This window comes from Antedon mediterranea, chromosome 2 (assembly GCF_964355755.1).
Source record: "Antedon mediterranea chromosome 2, ecAntMedi1.1, whole genome shotgun sequence".
NCBI classification, from domain to species: Eukaryota; Metazoa; Echinodermata; class Crinoidea; order Comatulida; family Antedonidae; genus Antedon; species Antedon mediterranea.
Window position 1 is genome coordinate 1,334,833 of NC_092671.1, and position 20,879 is coordinate 1,355,711.

At 31.9% G+C, this 20,879-nt stretch overlaps 1 protein-coding gene across 7 annotated transcripts in view; it reads right to left on the reverse strand.

Moving 5' to 3' along the window:
- LOC140040004 (neuron navigator 2-like) overlaps positions 1–20,879 on the reverse strand; it is a 184,744-nt gene that overhangs the window by 69,319 nt on the left and 94,546 nt on the right. For all 7 annotated transcript variants that reach the window (XM_072085616.1, XM_072085621.1, XM_072085618.1 and 4 more), the window contains 4 exons: positions 10,224–10,296; positions 7,093–7,617; positions 5,889–6,071; positions 2,958–5,124 (listed from right to left, as the gene is read on the reverse strand). In XM_072085616.1, the coding sequence (XP_071941717.1) occupies positions 2,958–5,124; positions 5,889–6,071; positions 7,093–7,617; positions 10,224–10,296 (2,948 nt within the window). The remainder of the gene's footprint in view (positions 1–2,957; positions 5,125–5,888; positions 6,072–7,092; positions 7,618–10,223; positions 10,297–20,879) is intronic.

Sequence of the window (20,879 nt, forward strand, 5' to 3'; positions counted from 1 at the left end):
AAATCAATCTAATTTACTAAAGTAAAGATCAAAACAAACCTTTTCCCTATAAATATGAATCTTTTTTAGAAGTTAAAAATCTATAAAAGTATCCCCAAATCCTCTAACACATCAGACCAGATTTATCAAAATATCACTATAAAAAAAATATCAACTTGTACCTCATGTATTTAGCAAGACATATGGAATAGGATTCCTCAGAAAACAAGCTCAGTTCAGCAGCAAAATGATAATTATCCTAAAAATCACAGACAATTGAAAGTTATAAATGTTCAAATACTTCATAAACCGAAAGAAAACAACGTACAGACGATTCTTGATACACAAAGTAACATGCGTGTGTTGCACAAACATCAGGTCAACTTTCCTGTATGCTTACTCATGGTAACATATTGGCCATATAATGAGAAAAAATGCAATTAGCAAACAAAAGCTTTTGTTTGTTTTTACTGAACCTACCCAGATAATCTGCTTGATTAGCAGTTCTTTTTACAGATGAAAACACAAGCATAAAAATATCAGTGATCATCCAAACTGGCTCATTAACTATCATACCAAGTTTATTCCCGTTGTTTCATTTTCAACTAAATTTCATCATTACAGGTTTTTGGTTTTGAACTAGAATATTATAATTATGCTTGAGTGCATATCAACAGCGCATATGTGATGGTAATCTTGGCAACATTATTTCAATACATTTTTAATCATGAAATGGCATAACAATAGGTATTCATAATTTTTAACAATAAGGAGACATTTTTAAATATAGCATGTAGATATTTCAAAGCAATATTAAAATAAAAGCTCTGATGCTACAAAGTCAAAGTTTTTTTTGTTAATTTTTACTCATATATTTAAATTATAGCTTGTTAAAAAGAAAATCATTTCTTAAATACAAATCAGATAGGGAATTTAGAATAACGGTCTGTAGATATCTGTCACAAAGAACTAAATGCATTGAAGATAATTCAAGATTAATACATATATTTATCTTTTAATTTTCAAGTTATCATTATATTAATGTTCTCCATATTTTAGCACTGATTTACCCATACAACAAATGGTATTCTCCATATTTTAATCAAGTTGACAAAATTATTATGTAAATATTTCATAATGCCCTAAGTAAAATTGTTAAAAAGTACATTTAGGTGTGGCTAACAATTTCCATGAATTTCCAGTCACCCAGGAGAGTTGTTTTAAAATTCTGGATGAAACAACTTGATTTTGTAACTAAAATGTTAACAACAACTCGAGGCTGTAATCTGGAAGCTTTATTACATGCAGAGTTGAAAATTTACAAGATATTTGGGCTTTCATTTCAAATTCTTGGAATTATTTTGTAAATTATAAATAAACCACAAAATGAGAGAAACACTTTGTGGTTAGTTCTTAGAAAAACTGTATAAATTAATGAACAATTTGATGACAAAATACAGCAAAGGCCAGGGTTAAACTAGTAGGAATGTAATTTTATATAAAAATAATCTTTATCTTGGGGATCTTTTAAAAATATAAATCTTCTTGTTCCTATGATCACTGGGCTACCACAAGCCTATGCTTAACCTATTCTTAAAAGTTGGAGGTATTTTAAAATGGATGTTTCCAATTAAACTGCCCTCTAATCCTTTTTTGCTAATTATCGTATTCATATTGCAGAAACTTTGCAGAGCAGGTGCTTTTAACGAAAGATAACAAATGCATCATCAAGATTTGCGGAGCTAGAGCCAATCAAAGATGTTGCCTATAAGCCAGGTCTTAAGGTATGTCTGCATGTTTATGTAACCGGACATTTTTTAATTGAATTCAAAAACTTGACCTATTTAATCAGAACAAAAACATTGGCGTTCAAAATTTCAAAGAGAATAGATTGGTGATTGATGAACACTGTTGTTAACTATTATCATTAATTGTTATGTTACGTTTTTCTTTAATTAATTTGTATTACATATTTATGTTATGTTACAGTTTCATCTAACTGTAGCTATTTCTTACATTATATTAGATCATAAAAATGTTTTGAAAGTATTTAAAGTATTTTTAAAACATATTTTAATATTATCTTAACTTGCCAAGAAAGGCAATTTTCAAAAATGTCTTTTTGACAAATAAAGTATATCTATGGTCTATGTCTATATCATAATGAATGAGTATTTAAGGTATCATGAACAATATTACTAAAATATATTAGCCTTGCTATATTTATACATGTTTTTTTTAAATAATAATTTCATTTATAAATTCTGTATTTATATTCTCCACAGTAAATCTTTCAAATCCTCAACAAGGCGCTAATAGAATCCTATGGCGTATTGACTACCCAAGTCATTTGCTGAGTTTCTGGCATCAAAGAAGTACCAATTATATGACGTGAAGGAATTGGGACATCACACCGAGTAGCTTATCATGTCCTATTAACTAAGCTAAATGTAATTTGCGTCCGTCCTTGATGATATCTGCAGCTGCTAGTTGACATGTCAAAGCTATGCCATGTCCTTTTCAGGACAATAATATTCAACTTTGACCTCTGCTGTTAATATAGTATTAAAATGTACAGTGTGTAAAATGTTAAAAATACAATAAACATGTTAATTGTTCGTAAGAATTCATAAGAACAACAAAATACTGACTATGGTGCACTTTGATTGAATAGGCCAAGAATTGTTTGGTTGAAAAGTTATATTTCTTCATAAAAATAGAGGGCACTATATCGATTCAAGCTGTAGAAAAATAAAATCATGTTTGCTGCCCTCTCTTGTCAGAAAACTTTTTAAATTACCTAATTCATATTGCAATATGTAAAAGGTTTTTACTGTAACTTAGTTTTTTCATATTTTTTTTTAGCTGTAACTTTCTCAATTGTGTATTTTGGTTTTATATTTGAATTAATAAATTAACATTGAAGTCAGTTAATAATTTCCAGACAAAATTCAAAATGGTGTAAATGTTTCTCTTACCTATCATTGTCACTGAGATCAAGGTCTTGACCAAGGCATTCTCTGACAGCGGCCATTCCATCTTGATAAGGTCTGGAATCTAGCAGAAGTCTCTTAGTGTACATCATGCCACCACCCTCACTCATGTATCCACTGTTGTCATGTTGTTGGTTCGGTTGTAGTATGTCGCCCTCACTCATATAACCGGATGCAACATCTTCATTTATGACATCGTCACAAGCATCGAGAATTGCCTGTTCCGAGAACTGTAAATCACTCAAGTGTGACCGATTTGAGATTGTTCGTCGCATTGGCCCAGAGGCAAGCTTGCTAAGAGATGGTGCTGGGATGAACCTGTTGACGTTTGAACGGAATGGGTACGTGTTGCTAATGTACGATGACATGGTGTCAGTCTGAGTGAGAACAGATGACATGTTAAGAGCGTTTATGTCGTTAAGAAGTGGTGATACTGACGTTTTAAATCCAGCATGTGGCGTTCCTTTAGCTGGTGGTGAACCTTGACCTGACTTCTGACTTTTAGCCGGTGAACTTGTTAGACGTGTTATAACATTGTCGTCGAATGTAGTTTCCATAGTGCTTTGAGAACCTATGGTGTCAGCTGCGACAGTCATCACCGTCATCTCAACGCTCTCACCACTAATCTGACGTGCTGTCATAATCTTCTGTGACCTCTGTGATTTTGGTGTGCCAAAGGTCGTAACTGCTCTATCATTAGTGTAAGTAGTACACACTTCTTCTGACTCAGTCATTGGTTTAAAAATCACACTGTTCTCTGAAGTGCCAGAAGAAATACTGATATTGCATGGTGTACCGGGAGTAGACTCTGGTGTATGTGGTGAGTGCATGCCCACCTCACTGAAGTCTTTTGAAGATGGCCGACTACCGGTGTAGTTAAACGGTGCAACAGTGGCTGTATTCTGACAAGATGGTTTTCGTTCAAGTACTCCACGACTGGGAGAGTGACAGGATCCAGGAGAACCAGGATAAGACGGAGATGGCCCTGTGACCCGTGGAAGAGATGAATAACTTCCGACTTCAGATTTTGATGCTATCCTATGAACTTGAACTTCTTCAGATTGTTCAGAATCGCCATCCTCTGTTTCCTTTGCACGTCGGTCTTTAACGGTCATTTTCGATTTTTGAGGACCTGGGAATGTGCTGTATACACCACCTCTGCTTGGTATTCTACTAGTCACTTCCTCTTCTTGTTGTTTGTCTTTAACTGCTTTTTCAGGAGCTGTTGTGACAGCTGTTATAGCTGATTTCCTTGGTAATGTTTGATAGTTAACTGGAGGTTTCAAACCAGTTTTAATGCCACTACCAGGTGGTCTTGGAATAGTCCTTGTAGACTGACTTGGAGTAGTATTACTCGGAGCACTGGTAATAGGTTTAGACTTAGCAAGCATGGACTTTTTACCGCCAGTACTTGTGGTTCGTTGGCCAGGAGAGGGCAGTCTTGACGTTGCTTTCTTCACTCTGGTTTGAGGACTACTTATAGAACTCTTTGTATCATATGAATCCTCTGAGAAAGCAGAGCTGTTGGAACTTCTTCTGGAAGACCTTCCACTTGTTGGTTTTTCTAATTCTCGTCTCTGAGAGGCTGGCGAGTCTCTGGCTTTGAGACCAGTTACTGGACGAGGTATTGCTTTTTGACCTGATTTCTTTTGAATTCCAATCGTCGGACCTGCCGATGACGTCGGACTGTTCATTGCACTACTAGTAGAGGACGTATTACTTCCTGTAGTCCCAATACTTGAATTACTTTCAGATTTTGTTTTGAACCCACTTTTGTTTTGACTGACTTTTCGTTGAGGTATTTCTCTACCACTTTTCTCTTTTGCGCTGGCCTTTCCTTTTGAATCTTTACTTTTCAATTTACTAGGCGGCGTTTTAGGCATAGAGTCTGTTTTATCTTTAGTGTTAATTTTATCTTTGGCTCCTGCATTTTCTTTACCAAAGAATTTCAGTTTTGTTAGCATGGAGTTCTTTGTGTTGTTTTGCTTGGCATTCTGTTGCTGCATTGCTGCTGGTATTTTATTCACAACAATCCGACTGGTTGGTGTTGGACTTCGTGGGTTTGCAGCTTTCTTAGGAATTGTGTTTATGTTCACGGGTGGTTTTATACCAGAACCATTTTCAACAACTTTCATAGTTTCGTCTTCATCTCCTGGGGATAGACACATTTAAGAATTAAATGTCAAATTATTATAACAAACAAAGCTCATAAATATTAAATTACTTATAGATTTATAGGTCAATATTTCTCCCGAAAAAAAGTAAACAATATTTAAGCAAGCTATTTGTCAAAGTGTGTGTGTTAGAATGTGAATATATGTCAAAATATGGGTTAATGTTTTGGCTAGGCCAGTCTCTTGTGACATATTAAAATGGGTTAAAAATTGGGTTATCAACCTTTCAAGTTTCAATTTTAGGTTATGTCTTTTAGTGTGTACTAAAACAGACAAGTTAGTTACAGATGAATTAGATATATAGAACTAGAGTGATAATCTAGTTACAGGAGTTTTTTTTCTTCTTTTTTTCTGTCGATTGTTCAGTGCTTAGAGGCACCCTGTATTTTAGGCTATATTAAATTAAACATTTTTATTATTATTAAATAAGAGGGTTCATGTACAGTGCTGGTGAGATGCAACAAAACGATTGTTTCATTTGAAAACTCAGTATTGAAAATACAGGGGAAATTAATTACTTTTATTTTAGAAAATAATAGAGCAGGATAGGAAGTATAGTACAGTATGTTTTCAATTCATAACAAAAGTCAAATAAAAAATATACTAAACTATGAAAATTATTGGGAAACATATTTTGTAAATGAATACGAATAAGGAAACATTACAGTAGGAATTGAAAGTTTACAAAATGGTACTTAACATTCAAAATCAACTTTCAATTTTATTTGTTATTGCAGTTTACCTCGAGTTTGTGCCGATGGTTGAGAAGCGGGCATGCGGTTCTTTTCTCCTTGACGTATGTTTGTTGACGGAGGAACCAGTTTAGATCCCTGAGTTGATTTTGCACATTTAGGAGTTGGAATTCTGGAAGCCATGTCTGCTGCTGCTGCTGCTGCTGCTGCTGTAGTGGACGTTTTTAATGAAGCTGAAATTATACAAATAACAAAAAAAACATTTAAAAAAAAACAAACATTTTAGTTAATATTTTGGTCTAAACTTTGACTTTTTTTAGGCTGTCCCGTGGATGGAAAAATCATTAAATGATGTATTAATTTTCATATTCATTTCCATGACTCTAACTTTTCGTATGTACGTTTGTACAAATGTTAGTCCAATCTGTAGTACCTAGTGTTTCGTAACAAATGTATTTATTATTGCTACATCAATATTTTCATGATTTAAATCAAGTCCAACTACTTCCCTTCAGCATTGTGAACAATATACCACGATCATTACTAACTTCCTAACAAACTCTAAGTATTGCTACTTGATATTTCAAATCATCCATCTAATCTTATAATTCTAATAGATTGCTTTTAAGTTCCTGTATAAGACGATGACAGTCCAGATAAATAATTCTGAATTTAATAACATTCAACAATTTCGTATTATCATGAATGAATGAATTTATTTCATAATGAAATATGATATATTATAATTTGAAGAAGACTACTGAGGCTAATAAGAAACTACTAGTAAAATAATCTGTAACATATTCAAACCACAAAGCAGTTCTATAATTACCAATATTCACGATACAAACAGTAAAATATGAAGAAATCATTGTACTGTAAAATACTATTGGAAGGCCATTTTGTAGTTTTAATAAAGAATTTGAAAATAATGATTTTGCTTATAAAAAGATATAATAACTGTTACATTTAAACAAAAGCCATTGTTCGGATGTCAATAGGTTTTCTTTTAATTTTAGGTAATGGGTAATTTATTTTATTGTACTGTACTTTTAATCGGAAAATAATTTTGGTCAAAGTAAACACAGTATTGGCTAGCTAATATGATATTTTTAAAAAAATCAATTTTTTCAGGACAATATACATACCTATTTATTATAAATTTGTAACCATAGATAAATATAACATATTTGAGCATGAAATGAAATACTGTATATTAAACTTAAACTACATAGCTAATAACAATAGCCTCACCTTGAGTAACTTGTGCATTTACTGATGAAATACTGATTTCAGCCGATACAGTGACATGTGCCTTCCCAGTTGGTGACCTTGCCTTCGGTGACAAAATTCGTCTCCCACTCGTTGACGGCGACACAAACTGTTGATGGGATTTGCCAGATTGCTGATGGTGGGAGGGGAGAACGGTTACCTTTGGGTGTTGGGGTAGAGGACGCGATGCCTGTGAGGAAGGGGTAGTAGATACGGTGACTCTTGGGTGAGTTGACCCGCTTGGTTTTTGGTGACGTGCCCCTGAAACTAATTTCTGCGAGCCTGGAATTGCTTTTGGTGGTTGTATGGGTGGAATTGATCCTCGTTGCTGGGTAGGGACTGATGAAACTCTAGGAGGTACAGTTGGTTTTGTTTGCTGTCTTTGTGGAGGATGGGAATCTTGAGCACCACTACTGTTTTCCTGATGTGCTTTTTGTTGTAATTGCTTGAAACGTGATAGTGCAAAGAATAGTCCTAGAATCGACTTTAGATTTCCGTCTTTAATATCTGCAAAATAGAAAAACAAAGATGATATTTAATTAAGGACTAAGGAATGCTTCACATTCCCACATTCTATTTATTCCGCATCATTTCTCTCAGCAAATATTATGAATAAATCAACGATTTAAGCTTTTAGAATTCAAAATAACATTACTTCCTTTTCTTCCTAATTTTCATTTTCATGATTTTGTCCAATAACTACTTTGACACGGCCTAGTTTCACATGACAGCACTGTTTCATTATACAAGCTTCGCTTCACAACAAGCTTTGATCACACCAGCAGACATCGGGAACAAATTGTGTTGCCAAAAAAAAACCCAATAATTAGAATGGAGGCACAGAAGCACATTTTTAAAATGTCCAAATCATTGAATGTGATGTCGCTCATATAGTACTGTATGCATACTAAATTTTAAATGCGGTATTCTTGTGGTTGTTATTAATGCTATATAAAATGTAGACAAACTCAAAACATGTCTACCAACATATATGTTGAACATTTGACTGTCTAGGCTATTACTGAAACGAAAGAATTGTGTTACTACTGAACTGTAAGTACTGTACAGTACATAATGAGGCTGGTAATGGCTAGCGATTTTGGTATTGGTAACTGGTTCTATCACTGCTTTCGGTTCAAATGTAACAATATCTAATCTAAATTCAGTGGAAATCAAACCAAGTTTATAAAGCAAAGAATAATTTTCTCCTAAAGTACTAGTAACTCCCCTAAAATAAACCTAAAAGACAATTAAACATTCAAATTAAATGCAAATTTAAATTGCCAATATTAACATGGCAATGTGGGAACATCACCATAGCAACGGCATTAATACTGATTCTAATTATAACAGTAATTAAAATGTTAAAAGTAATACACTATACCTTCAGACTTGACTCTTCTAATATTCCTAAATTTTACATTTCATAAAAGCAGAGTATTTTTGCAGATTCTTATTACTAATACTACAGTATAGCATCATGAAATATAGTCTGCCACAACTACTCCCATTATGACAGACTATCATAATCTAAAGTGGTCACATGATTTCCTACAACCAATCAAGTGGTTTGATTAGATTAGGAGTATCTCACATCCTAGGATCCCTCGGGTTCGAACACTGTTCTCTCATCAGACTAATTGACCGGTTTTATTTAGACTCGTTTTCCTATTCTACATTCAACATATTTGAGTCTCTTTAAAATCTCTAAAAATATTATTTTACCCACTGACCACTACCTGGCCAAATACTTGCTGAAATATGATTGACAGTGAATAAAAATATTCCACTAATAAACATTAACAATTTATATTTTAAAATCAATCAATATTGTATATATCATGTATGGTTCAAATTGTTATGATATATTTTCCCTCGAGTACAAGATTAAACAAAATGGCTTTTAAAGTTCAACAACACTAAGAGACCACTGTGGGGCAAATGCATCCATTGCTGCTTTGAGTAGAAAACAGTCAAAAATACAACAATCATAATTTAATTATTCACAATAGACAGAACAAACTATCACAGATTGAAAATACATCTTTACATCTTCTCTCTTGGAAACATACATTATTTATCATCAACAATTATACTTTACTTTAGACGTTTATCTTTAATTTAAATCAATTCTGAGCTCGTGCATATATGCTGCTAGATGCACCCAGTGACAACTGACAACCGGATGCTGCGTGGATTCTACTTACTTGTATAGTAGGCTTATATCGGTTACCATGTACAGCTAAGTGCACTTGTCATTAAATAAGTATGTAAATACGATGTCATACTTTATGAACTAAGTCAACTGACTAATGTGTCTGAAAACATTAATGTTTACTGTACAGCAGCACATTATGGATACTTGCTAGTAACATATGTTAACAGTGCTGATAATGTTACTGGTATTGTTTTACCAGATGTTTAACATTTCAAAGTGACTTTTGAAAGTTAAACTTCTTTTATTACATTATAAATAATAAATGGGAATAATGCAAGTTGGTTATCGACAATGACAACTTAGGAAATAACCATTGAAATCAGTAGACAAATTATTTTGTGCAACTAATTTCGCTGTTATTCATTTTAAATGATTGCAACTGACAAAGTGGCCCCAAATATTTTCAGAGTTTTGATTTTTGACAATTTAGGACAGTTTTGATGGATTCTATGCCCAGAAAACGACCTACAACATGAGCGCTATTGATGCAGATATGGTACTATATATATCTCCCCAAAGCACTTTTTTTCCACACAAAGGGAAAAGTGCAAGTGTAAGCAACTGAAGAAAAAATAGATTTAGGCAAACTTAGTAAATGAAAGTAATTGGCCTGCTGGCTACAGTAGGTAGAATTTCCATCATAAGTTACTGTAGGCACTTTTTCTGAGATGGTCTGTAGTTTGAAAAGGATACTGCAGCCTACAGTACAACCCACTGGCTGTAGACTTGCCACCATTATTATTAATAATTAGTCCTACATTTAAGGTACAGTAGTCACAAATCAAAAACTCCATACTTAGACAACGTCATAGGATTGAATATGTATTTTATTGATTGAGAATATTCAACACTATTCATCATATTTAAGAATTTTTATAATGAATAAAATTGTCACCTTTAGCTAAGAGTCCTTGTGTGTTGACACCCTTGATAGTAAGATAGTAAAGACATCGCTCAATGTTATCGATCTATAAGATAGAAAAAAAATGAAACACTCAATACAATGAATAAATTCAGTGCTAATCTTTCTGAATCTGAAATTTATCAAAATCAATTATAGTTTCTAAAATATTTCATTTGGATTTTAAAAATATCATTTTGAAACAACATTTACATAAATTTAACAAACTCTAACAGATCACTGTGGGACATGCATTTTGAGTAGAAATCAGCAATAAATACAACAATGAAACTATTTCATTTGAAATAAAAAAATTATAATTTTAAAATAGCATTTACATAAATTCCTAAACAAGTGCAGTAGAGTAAATACAGATTATTCTAAATTCCTGACTTTGTTTGCATTCCAAAGTTTCCGAGTCAGTGTACACATTTAAATGATTTACTTCCAACTTCCATTAACTGTAGACTACTTTAAGCAACTTTGCCATTCAACTCAACTCAATTTATAATTTCACAGGATATAAGATCTTTAATGGGCACATTACGAAAAATCCAATCTGAATTTTTATTTCCTAGTTTACTATTGGAACATAACAAAAATAATGAGTTGTTTACCACTCTTGCTAGTGAATATGCTCAACCTAGTATTGTAGGCACAGCATTGTACTGTATGAATATGCTCAACCTAGTATTGTAGGCACAGCATTGTACTGTATGAATATGCTCAACCTAGTATTGTAGGCGCAGCATTGTACTGTATGAATATGCTCAACCTAGTATTGTAGGCGCAGCATTGTACTGTATGAATATGCTCAACCTAGTATTGTAGGCGCAGCATTGTACTGTATGAATATGCTCAACCTAGTATTGTAGGCACAGCATTGTACTGTATGAAATAGTAAAGTGCTCAACCTAGTATTGTAGGCACAGCATTGTACTGTATGAAATAGTAAAGTGCTCAACCTAGTATTGTAGGCACAGCATTGTACTGTATGAAATAGTAAAGTGCTCAACCTAGTATTGTAGGCACAGCATTGTACTGTATGAAATAGTAAAGTGCTCAACCTAGTATTGTAGGCACAGCATTGTACTGTATGAATATGCTCAACCTAGTATTGTAGGCACAGCATTGTACTGTATGAATATGCTCAACCTAGTATTGTAGGCGCAGCATTGTACTGTATGAATATGCTCAACCTAGTATTGTAGGCGCAGCATTGTACTGTATGAATATGCTCAACCTAGTATTGTAGGCGCAGCATTGTACTGTATGAATATGCTCAACCTAGTATTGTAGGCACAGCATTGTACTGTATGAAATAGTAAAGTGCTCAACCTAGTATTGTAGGCACAGCATTGTACTGTATGAAATAGTAAAGTGCTCAACCTAGTATTGTAGGCACAGCATTGTACTGTATGAAATAGTAAAGTGCTCAACCTAGTATTGTAGGCACAGCATTGTACTGTATGAAATAGTAAAGTGCTCAACCTAGTATTGTAGGCACAGCATTGTACTGTATGAAATAGTAAAGTGCTCAACCTAGTATTGTAGGCACAGCATTGTACTGTATGAAATAGTAAAGTGCTCAACCTAGTATTGTAGGCACAGCATTGTACTGTATGAAATAGTAAAGTGCTCAACCTAGTATTGTAGGCACAGCATTGTACTGTATGAAATAGTAAAGTGCTCAACCTAGTATTGTAGGCACAGCATTGTACTGTATGAAATAGTAAAGTGCTCAACCTAGTATTGTAGGCACAGCATTGTACTGTATGAAATAGTAAAGTGCTCAACCTAGTATTGTAGGCACAGCATTGTACTGTATGAAATATAGAAAGTAAAGAATTGAAAGATACTGAAAAAACCCTTTTGTAAAACATGGCCGACTTTATTCTTATCATAATTTTCAATATACAGTAGAATAACGTTCCGAGGGTATTGCTAAACACCCAAACCATGCATTATTTTGGGGATAAAAAAAACATTTTTTAAACTAACATAGCAAGTGAGTTGTACACTACAAGATTCAATCACTTTTATGCTGGTTCAATAAGGTTTGCTATGTTTTTTGGAGGATTGAAGGGGTTTAGAAATATTATTGCTATATTAGTGTACTACAGTAAATACTGTACCAAATAAGGACAGATTGATCGGTCAAGATTCTGAACTATCTATAGCTCTGACAATTTATAGACATTTACTGTATCTACTGTTGATGATATGTCAATTGGCACATGTACAAATGTACATGGCAATATAGAGGTTGCTCTTTGCTTTGATAGATCGGCAAAAAAATCAGTGGTTTTATGTCAATTCTATAATGGTATAATATTTTTAATTATTCAAACTGAAAAATCTAGGAAATGTCAAATTACAAGCACAAGAGTGTACATTCATCATTAAATCAAAATGTGTGAGATATGTTTCTAATATTCAAAATGATGTAAAAAGGCATGTAAGTCAGTAATAATCTATTGTTGATTTAGAATATACCGGATCGATCAAAGCAATTAAAATTAGCGTGAACTTAGGTCAAGCATGTAATTATAAACACCTTGTCACTTATTTCATCAGGTGAGAATGAGCAGTAAAAGTCATTCTGCGTGACGACGACGAAGTCATGATTTCTCATTAACAATCTTTATTATTCTCTAATATCAGTTTTGTGACAAACTTCGCAGTGGCAATATGAAGATTTGAAGTTTTACATGGCACAATACCAAGGTCTTAGGTTCGAGTCTGAGCTCTGTCTCATAGTAACTCTACCACATTAAATATTTAATTGTGCCATCTAATAATATTAAGTGGTATAAAACAAAACATTTCATTCATCTACTATTTCAATACTATACTTTTTATAACTGTTCTACATTTTTTCAGTTAAGATTTAATACTTTCCGGAAGAAAACTTTGGAAAAAATTGGACATTCTACAGTAGGCCAGCCAAAGAGTGTATAGTTTTGGGATAGTTGCAAAAGGATACTAATGAAACCCACTGAATTATTATTATTAATGTCTGACAACTTTGATCAACATGAAGTGTTTGTACAAAGTCTCTTTACTGTTGGTTACCATGTGGTTAAAACATTTCTTACAATACATTATCATAATGAGCAAATAGAACTTCAGACACATCAACGCGAGGAGAAATGTCAATTCAAACTTCAATAAATAGTGCTCAAATCTAACATTGTCAGAATAAAGTTAGGAAATAAATTTCTCTCGCCATTTCAAGATAAAGTTTTTCCAGGAAATGCTTACCAATAATTTTTTTCCTGAACCAGGCTTTCCCTTGGTATAGTCCCACTCGCCAAAGTCCGCCAAATGTTGTGTTCTAGTGAAGTGGGATTATACCAGAGGATATATGGTACAAACAGTAATTACAGAATATTCAATCCTAACACAAGGTGCGTATACCATTACTACAGTACCCTAAGTACAGTACTGTATCTTACTTTTGTACATTACTGTGTGGTTAAGTTGATTAGTGGAAAATTCGGTTTTTAGAAATTGAAGATTGTACATGTAAGTCAAGTCCACAGAATCTACAAGAGACTTGCAATAAACTCACTGGTATCAAAATAGAAAACAGCTAATCCTATGGTCATTATTGGCTCATTCACTCGCCAGAATCAATGTTAAATTATCCTTTTTACGACACATCATTATCTATCCAACCTACATCCAGACTAGTCTCACAGGGAAACAAACAGATGTGGAAATACTCTAAACATAAAGTATTAAAAAACATGGAAACACTCGCTATATACATGTTCTTATTCATCTCGTCAAAATTCAATCAAGTTTGACTGAATCATTTATTGACTCTATCGTTAGAAGTTGAAACGTCGCCTCAATTCATAGAATCTGGGATGTTTTGTATGCAAAGACTGTTGTGTGTGTTTACTGTATATCATAGTAATATTTATAATTTTTATTCTGATAATTTTGTGTGGTCAGTTTGTACAGTAAAGGTGAAATTTACAGTAATTTATTTAAATTAATACATTCTTCAAATTAAACTTGTAGCAACTGTGTAAATGGCCATGATAAGCAGTATGAAACAATTAATGTTATTTACAATAATGTACTGTTGAGTTTCTCGACGTTTAGGTCAATATGCTTTGATCGTCCTCAGAAGTGATGTTATTTACATTAATGTAATTAAACATTGTACTAAATATTCATATAGCACATAATGAAATTCATGTTTAATTTTCATTAGCTAGAATCAGAATTTCTCCGGGTAAAAGTTTTTGTTGTAAAAAAATATCATTTATACAGTAACTATTTATATATTTTAATATTTAATTTTTCTTGCTAAGTTACTGTACAATCAGTAATTTAAATATAACCATAATTGAAATTGAAATTAATAAAAAAAAACTATACAGTAATACTGCGGTCAAATATATTTTAAAGGCCACTAATGGTCAGTTTTTCTTTCACACTATGTATGATATATGACTGGTCATTTTGAATGTCCAGTGATGATTCATTACACTTGCTGTATTCACTCAGTGGTTTGCAAGCGATAATCATATTTACATAATTATATTGCGAGGTGAATACAAATGCAATCGGTCATACGTTCAAGAATAAATGATGTCCATTTTGTAGAAGCTTAGCGGAGTTAGCTCACAGTCCAATAACCATCCAGCTATAGCATCTGTTAAATATTCCTTATCTAATTTTGTTGCATTACATATACAGTATGTTTAATAGATTTTAGTTGTTAAATAACAACATCTACTGTAAATACATCAAAACAGGAAATTCTCTCAAAATTTTAAATATACTGTAGATACAGTATTAATAATTACAATTTTAGTAAAATTATGTTGGCCTGCCAGGTTTTTTCTGAAGAAAAAAAACGACATTTTGGGTTTAACCAGTTTTTGCTAGCTCTATGGTCTGTTTAAATTGTGAACACACGCTTGATTTATATAAAGTAAGTACAGTATAAATAATAAAAACACTCTTCGCAAAACTGAAAAATAAAAATACTGGTGGAAAACATACTGTATCAATGTACTCACCACTCTTTCTTTACTACAGTATTGTTGTACTGTACTCTATTCAGTATCCTTAGAAAAAACAATTCTTTAAAAACTAAACCTCAATTTCGACTTGCATTTCTAGACTAGGTTGTACGAGTGCTAGGCCAATATTATTGATGATGATTGTGTGTGCTACATCTGCTCTATGCTAATGCAACACTAATCAACATTTTCAATTAACTGTATAATTTCGCCTTCAGCTGGATGATTCGTAAGTTTCATGAACACATCAATTGGACGTTATTACTTCTGGGAGCATTTACTGTACTCCCTTAGATGTCAATTGGACTGCTTTATATCAACAGGGAATTACAGTATTCTAATTCCAAATGACTATGGGTTCGCATTTACAATTTAACTCCTCTTCCTATAGTAAGTACTATTATTAGTTTTATGAATAAAAAGAAGTGGCCATCTTAAAGCTAAGTTCACACTGAACTCAGATTTTGTCCATCCGCAAGAGAAAACTCTGGGCTACTGTATGTTACGTTTTTCAATAACACAGTACGTTTTGTATAGAATCCAGAAACATAAATTGAGAAAGTGACTGTTGGTCCTTAACCTAAAATACTTGTTCTGACACAAATGAGTAAATATTGTTCAGGAGTAAAAAAAAAAAGAACCCTGATTTAAAACAAACTACTGTAAAGACATTGAAAAACCTACCTACAATCATTAGAATGTGCACAGTACGTATACACCACACTAAAAATAACAATAACTGAATTTATAAAATTAATTTCCCATTCATTAAAATCTCCTTAGAAAAAAACAATAAAATGATCGATATCATTGTCTGGTGCCAGATAGAACTATTAACTCAAACACCAGAATAAAACATCACCTATTATAATAATAAATATTATAATTCTCACTGGTTATTCAAAAGTGATTTAATAAACTAAAAGTAATCAATATTTATTATTGATTTTCTATAATTATCACTACTTAGGTTTGTTAGTATCGTGGGATTTCCAATTTGTTTGTGTGAATTTTGGGACCATCCCATTTTGGGACCATCCCATTTTGGATGGGTTTGATGTGGAAAAAGATTTAGGAAGGTCTTACTACTGTAAGTACTGTATGTACTTTAGGCCTACTGTCCTAGAGGAAAAAGCTAAAAAGGTTACTCAGTGGCCCCTTTGCCATTCTGATACAAAATGTTCTTTTTGTGTAAAGCAGAAAGCTACCTTTTGCCATTCCATAATTAGTGCCCTAAAACTCTAAAAACAGAAAAGTTAACAACAAAGAAACGAATTGATCATTAAATAAGTTATTAACAAGATTGGTGATACACAAAATTAACAAGATCAAACTGTGGACAAAATGACATTTCATTAAACCGAAAGTAAAATATAGTTGGTAGGTCTTCTGATAACAATCTACAGTAATACACTGTATGAATACAATAACTTCTGGAATTATACAAAACACATTCCTAACAATTTCATTGTCATTATAAAATAAACCTAAACATACAATATACACGAAAAACTACAAACCAAAACGCCCACAAGAACCAATATAGAAGAGAAGAAATTAAACTGTAAATCCACTGGACTTAATTTGTCAACCAAGTCACTGGCTACTGTAAACTTACTCATAAGAAAGTGTGCCGATTACCTAAATTTTGTTGTTCCACATTAATTACTACAAGCTCAGCAATTGTACTGGTCAGTTTAAAAAGTTTATTTGCATTGAAATACCCATAAACAAAATATACAGTACCTTTAGTATCTAGATGCAAACTGTCAAAACCATTTCAATAATTATGTTAATTATAACTAAGGTAATTAACATTCTGTAATGAGCTACCACGATTATTCTAATGCATTGGCTTAAGAAAATCCAATTTCCTTTCTTAAAAATCGGGCACAATCATTTACTGTAACTCCTTATGCGCATCATACACCATAATAATGGACAACAAACAAGTGTGTTAAAAACTAGGACGCGTTTAACCGCTGTTAACGTAAAGCTTTTGGCGAAATGTGCAAATAACTTGACAAATTTGCTGTAAGATTCAGTAATGGTGTCTACCTTTTTAGCGTCTAATCTTCAAAGTGCTAATGCATGTTATTTACAATACATATAAAATATTATTGACTGAATTACATAGGCCTGCTGATAATTAACACAATAGAATAATAATTCTATTCATATTTTACTGTATATTATTTTACAACAAATAGCTGATATTGACACTATCTGGTGCCATACAGTAGAGTAGTAACTGTGAATAACTTAATATAAAGAAAAGCTTCGCACTGATGATGGAAACTGCTTTCTGAAACATGTGTGGTGATCATCCATATTAAGATTAAATATTTTTTTTTTTTAAATATTTTTGAAAGGTTGAGATACAAAGCATTCAATGAATATTCAAATATTATTTCCGAAACTGGTAAATTTAGCACTAAGATAAGAAATCCAAATTACAAATGTTTTAAACATTTAATATCGAACACTACATTAGAACAATAAAATGCTATGAATCCTTTATATTGTCTAATACCAAAATAGATTACTGTATGAATAATAATTTTACTTTTCTTTACTTTCAATATTCACCAACACATGGTGGTCTAGAAGTAAACTTCAGGGCCAGTAATATAAAGAATATATGTTCAAATCCTAAATAATTATTAGAACTGTATCAGTACTGAGTATTCAGCATGGTTCATTTCAGGTTGGCAACACATACAGTAGGCCTACTATCTTGATTAAAACTAAATATAAAGTATCTTAATAACTACATTCTACTTACAATGTTTGTTACATGAATAACCACATACCTATCTAATCCAACTCAAACAAACCAACAACTAAAAGAAACACATTCAACAAAATGATCAACACACGGTTGAAAACAACTATTGGGCAAAATCAAACAAACATGGGCACACACAATAAAACTTTACTTAGATCAGATTGTATCATTCTGTCTGCAAATAAAAGCAAAAACTGTACATTGTACCTACGCCTGATCACCTAAATAGAAACTATTTCTGCAGGCATTTTAGGTTACTAAAGGTAATGCAATGAATTGTAATGAGTATAGAACAGAAAACAAATAAACTTGATACAATTCTTATTTGCTATAGCACCAACAAAGATCACTAGATAATCATGATATAATTAACAACTTTACCGCTGTACTTGGAAATATTTAAGATACTATCTAGCCTCGCAGCATAACCTTTAATAGTATGTATAGTTAGTTGTCCCTCATTAAATTTGTTTTCATTCGTACAATATATAATAATATATAATTGTAGGCATACAGTACTTCAAAATTATATATAATTGTAGACCTACTGTACTTCCAAATTAATATAATTGTAGGCCTAAATTATATCAAAATGATATATAATTGTAGGCCTACATTATATCAAAATTATATATAATTGTAGGCTACTGTATTTCAACAATAATTTTTATTGCAACTTAAAAATAAATTACAGTATGAAAAATTGTTTTTCTTAATTTTATTTCGTTAATAACAAAAACAATAATTCAATATTTTAATATAACAAAATCCCATTGTTGCTACCAAAGAACAGAAGACAATTGCAATAAAATGTTGTTACAATGCATTCCACCTTGGGCAACCTATTGTTATGAAATACAGAAGAGTTAGCCATTTTCCCAGGTCAGCCTTTATTGCGTAAAACAAAGACTACTGTTCATTGTTTACTTTTTGATTACTCATAAATATCATGGTTTGAATTTATTTACACCATCCACAAAAGACAACAAAAGAAAAGGTTACACAATTTAAATTGGCTTTCTTAACTTATTTTTGTGACCCATTTGTTTTCTCATCACCAAATAAACTTTTAAAAAGTTTAAAAATTTACAATACAAAGTAAGGCACATTATGATTTCAGTTTCTTGACACCAATAATAATAATAATAATAATAATATATAAGCAAGCTCTCAATGCGCTGTACATCAATTAAAATAGATGATAAGTGGCAATAATCATGCAGGACAGAGGTGACACTCAATTCCAAAAAGATTATCAAAGACGCTTTTGAATAGTTAAATTGCTCTCTATTGAATACAAAATCAAGTTTACAATACAGTAAATGTATTTGCATACTTTCTGATAATATTGTAAAATGATATTTACATTTGTTTAATAATCCAGCTGTACACTTCATAATTATCATCCAATCTTGATAAGAATATATAATAGTAAAATGTACTACGGTAAGTAAAATGTTAAAATAAAAGCTGTGTTCACATGAACATGCATTAGCACTACCCATATAATGGATTTAAGATGATCCTAATGTAAAATAAAGCTGTGTTCACATGGACTAATGTTAAGCATGCATTCGATCTAACCATAGAACAGATTTAAGATGATCAGAATTATATCTGAACAGCTAACCCAATCAATCAATTAATTCCTAATACATCTGATGTAACTTTGATGTACCTTCGATATAACTCAATGACAGGTTTCAGGATGATAAATTAAATTAATAAATTAAATAAATTCTATATTATAAAAAAATAAAAGTAATTAACTATAAAGTACTTACACAAGATGATGCAAAAACACTTTTGTTAGATGTAACTTGTGATACACATCAATCACATGTGATAAACATCCAAAACATTGTTACTGATCAAATTTTAACAGCCTTTGTCTAATATTAATAACATGTTTGCTATAATACGCTAACAAATAAACTGTACTATCTATCTGTACTGTAGACAACTCATCAGATATCCAGGCCAAGATATGGTGACATCATTTAAATAATCACATAGCAATCAGCCAATAGGAATTAGTCTTATATTCACTAGGTTCCAGTCAACCTGTGAATTACTGTCTCATGACAACATTAAGTAATAGTAATAATATGAACTTGAACTTATAAACAATAACAATAATGGTATGACCCAATTGGAATTGCAAAACAATAAAATAATAAACTTGAACTTGGGAAAAAGAATAATCAATAACAAATGGCACGGTATACTGTATTAAAAATTACAACATATTAATCAACCTATACAATACGATACAAATTGTCTTTATTCAGAAATAGCTCTTTCAACACAATAAAGTACCGTATTCACCAAATACAATCTAGAGTGAGATATTTCCCTTAAATATTAAGTATTTCACTTAACTCAATAAATATTTAGTATTAGTATAGTAAGTATTTCCCTTAAATTGTTCACTTAGATAGGAGATTTTTCTTTTAATTTGAAGTGTTTCCCCTAGTAACTCTAAGTTTTAATAGTGAATATATTTTTTTAAATAAAATAAAAACTATGAAAGAACACTTGAGAAAAATAATTACAATGACAGAAATGGTATACATTTTATTTTTGTTTGATTAATATACTGGTAATTTTGTCCCTGAAAATATACTGAATTTTTGCAATGCAAATTGCCTAATTAACTATAAAAATATGTTTGTAAGATTCTAAGAAAAATGTTAATGAAATAACAAAGTTATTTACACTCCAGACAACAAGATAATTAAATAAATAACAATAAATATAAGGCAAACAGTCATTGCACTGAAACAAAGAGTGAAAGAATATCTGTTTGTTTTGTTC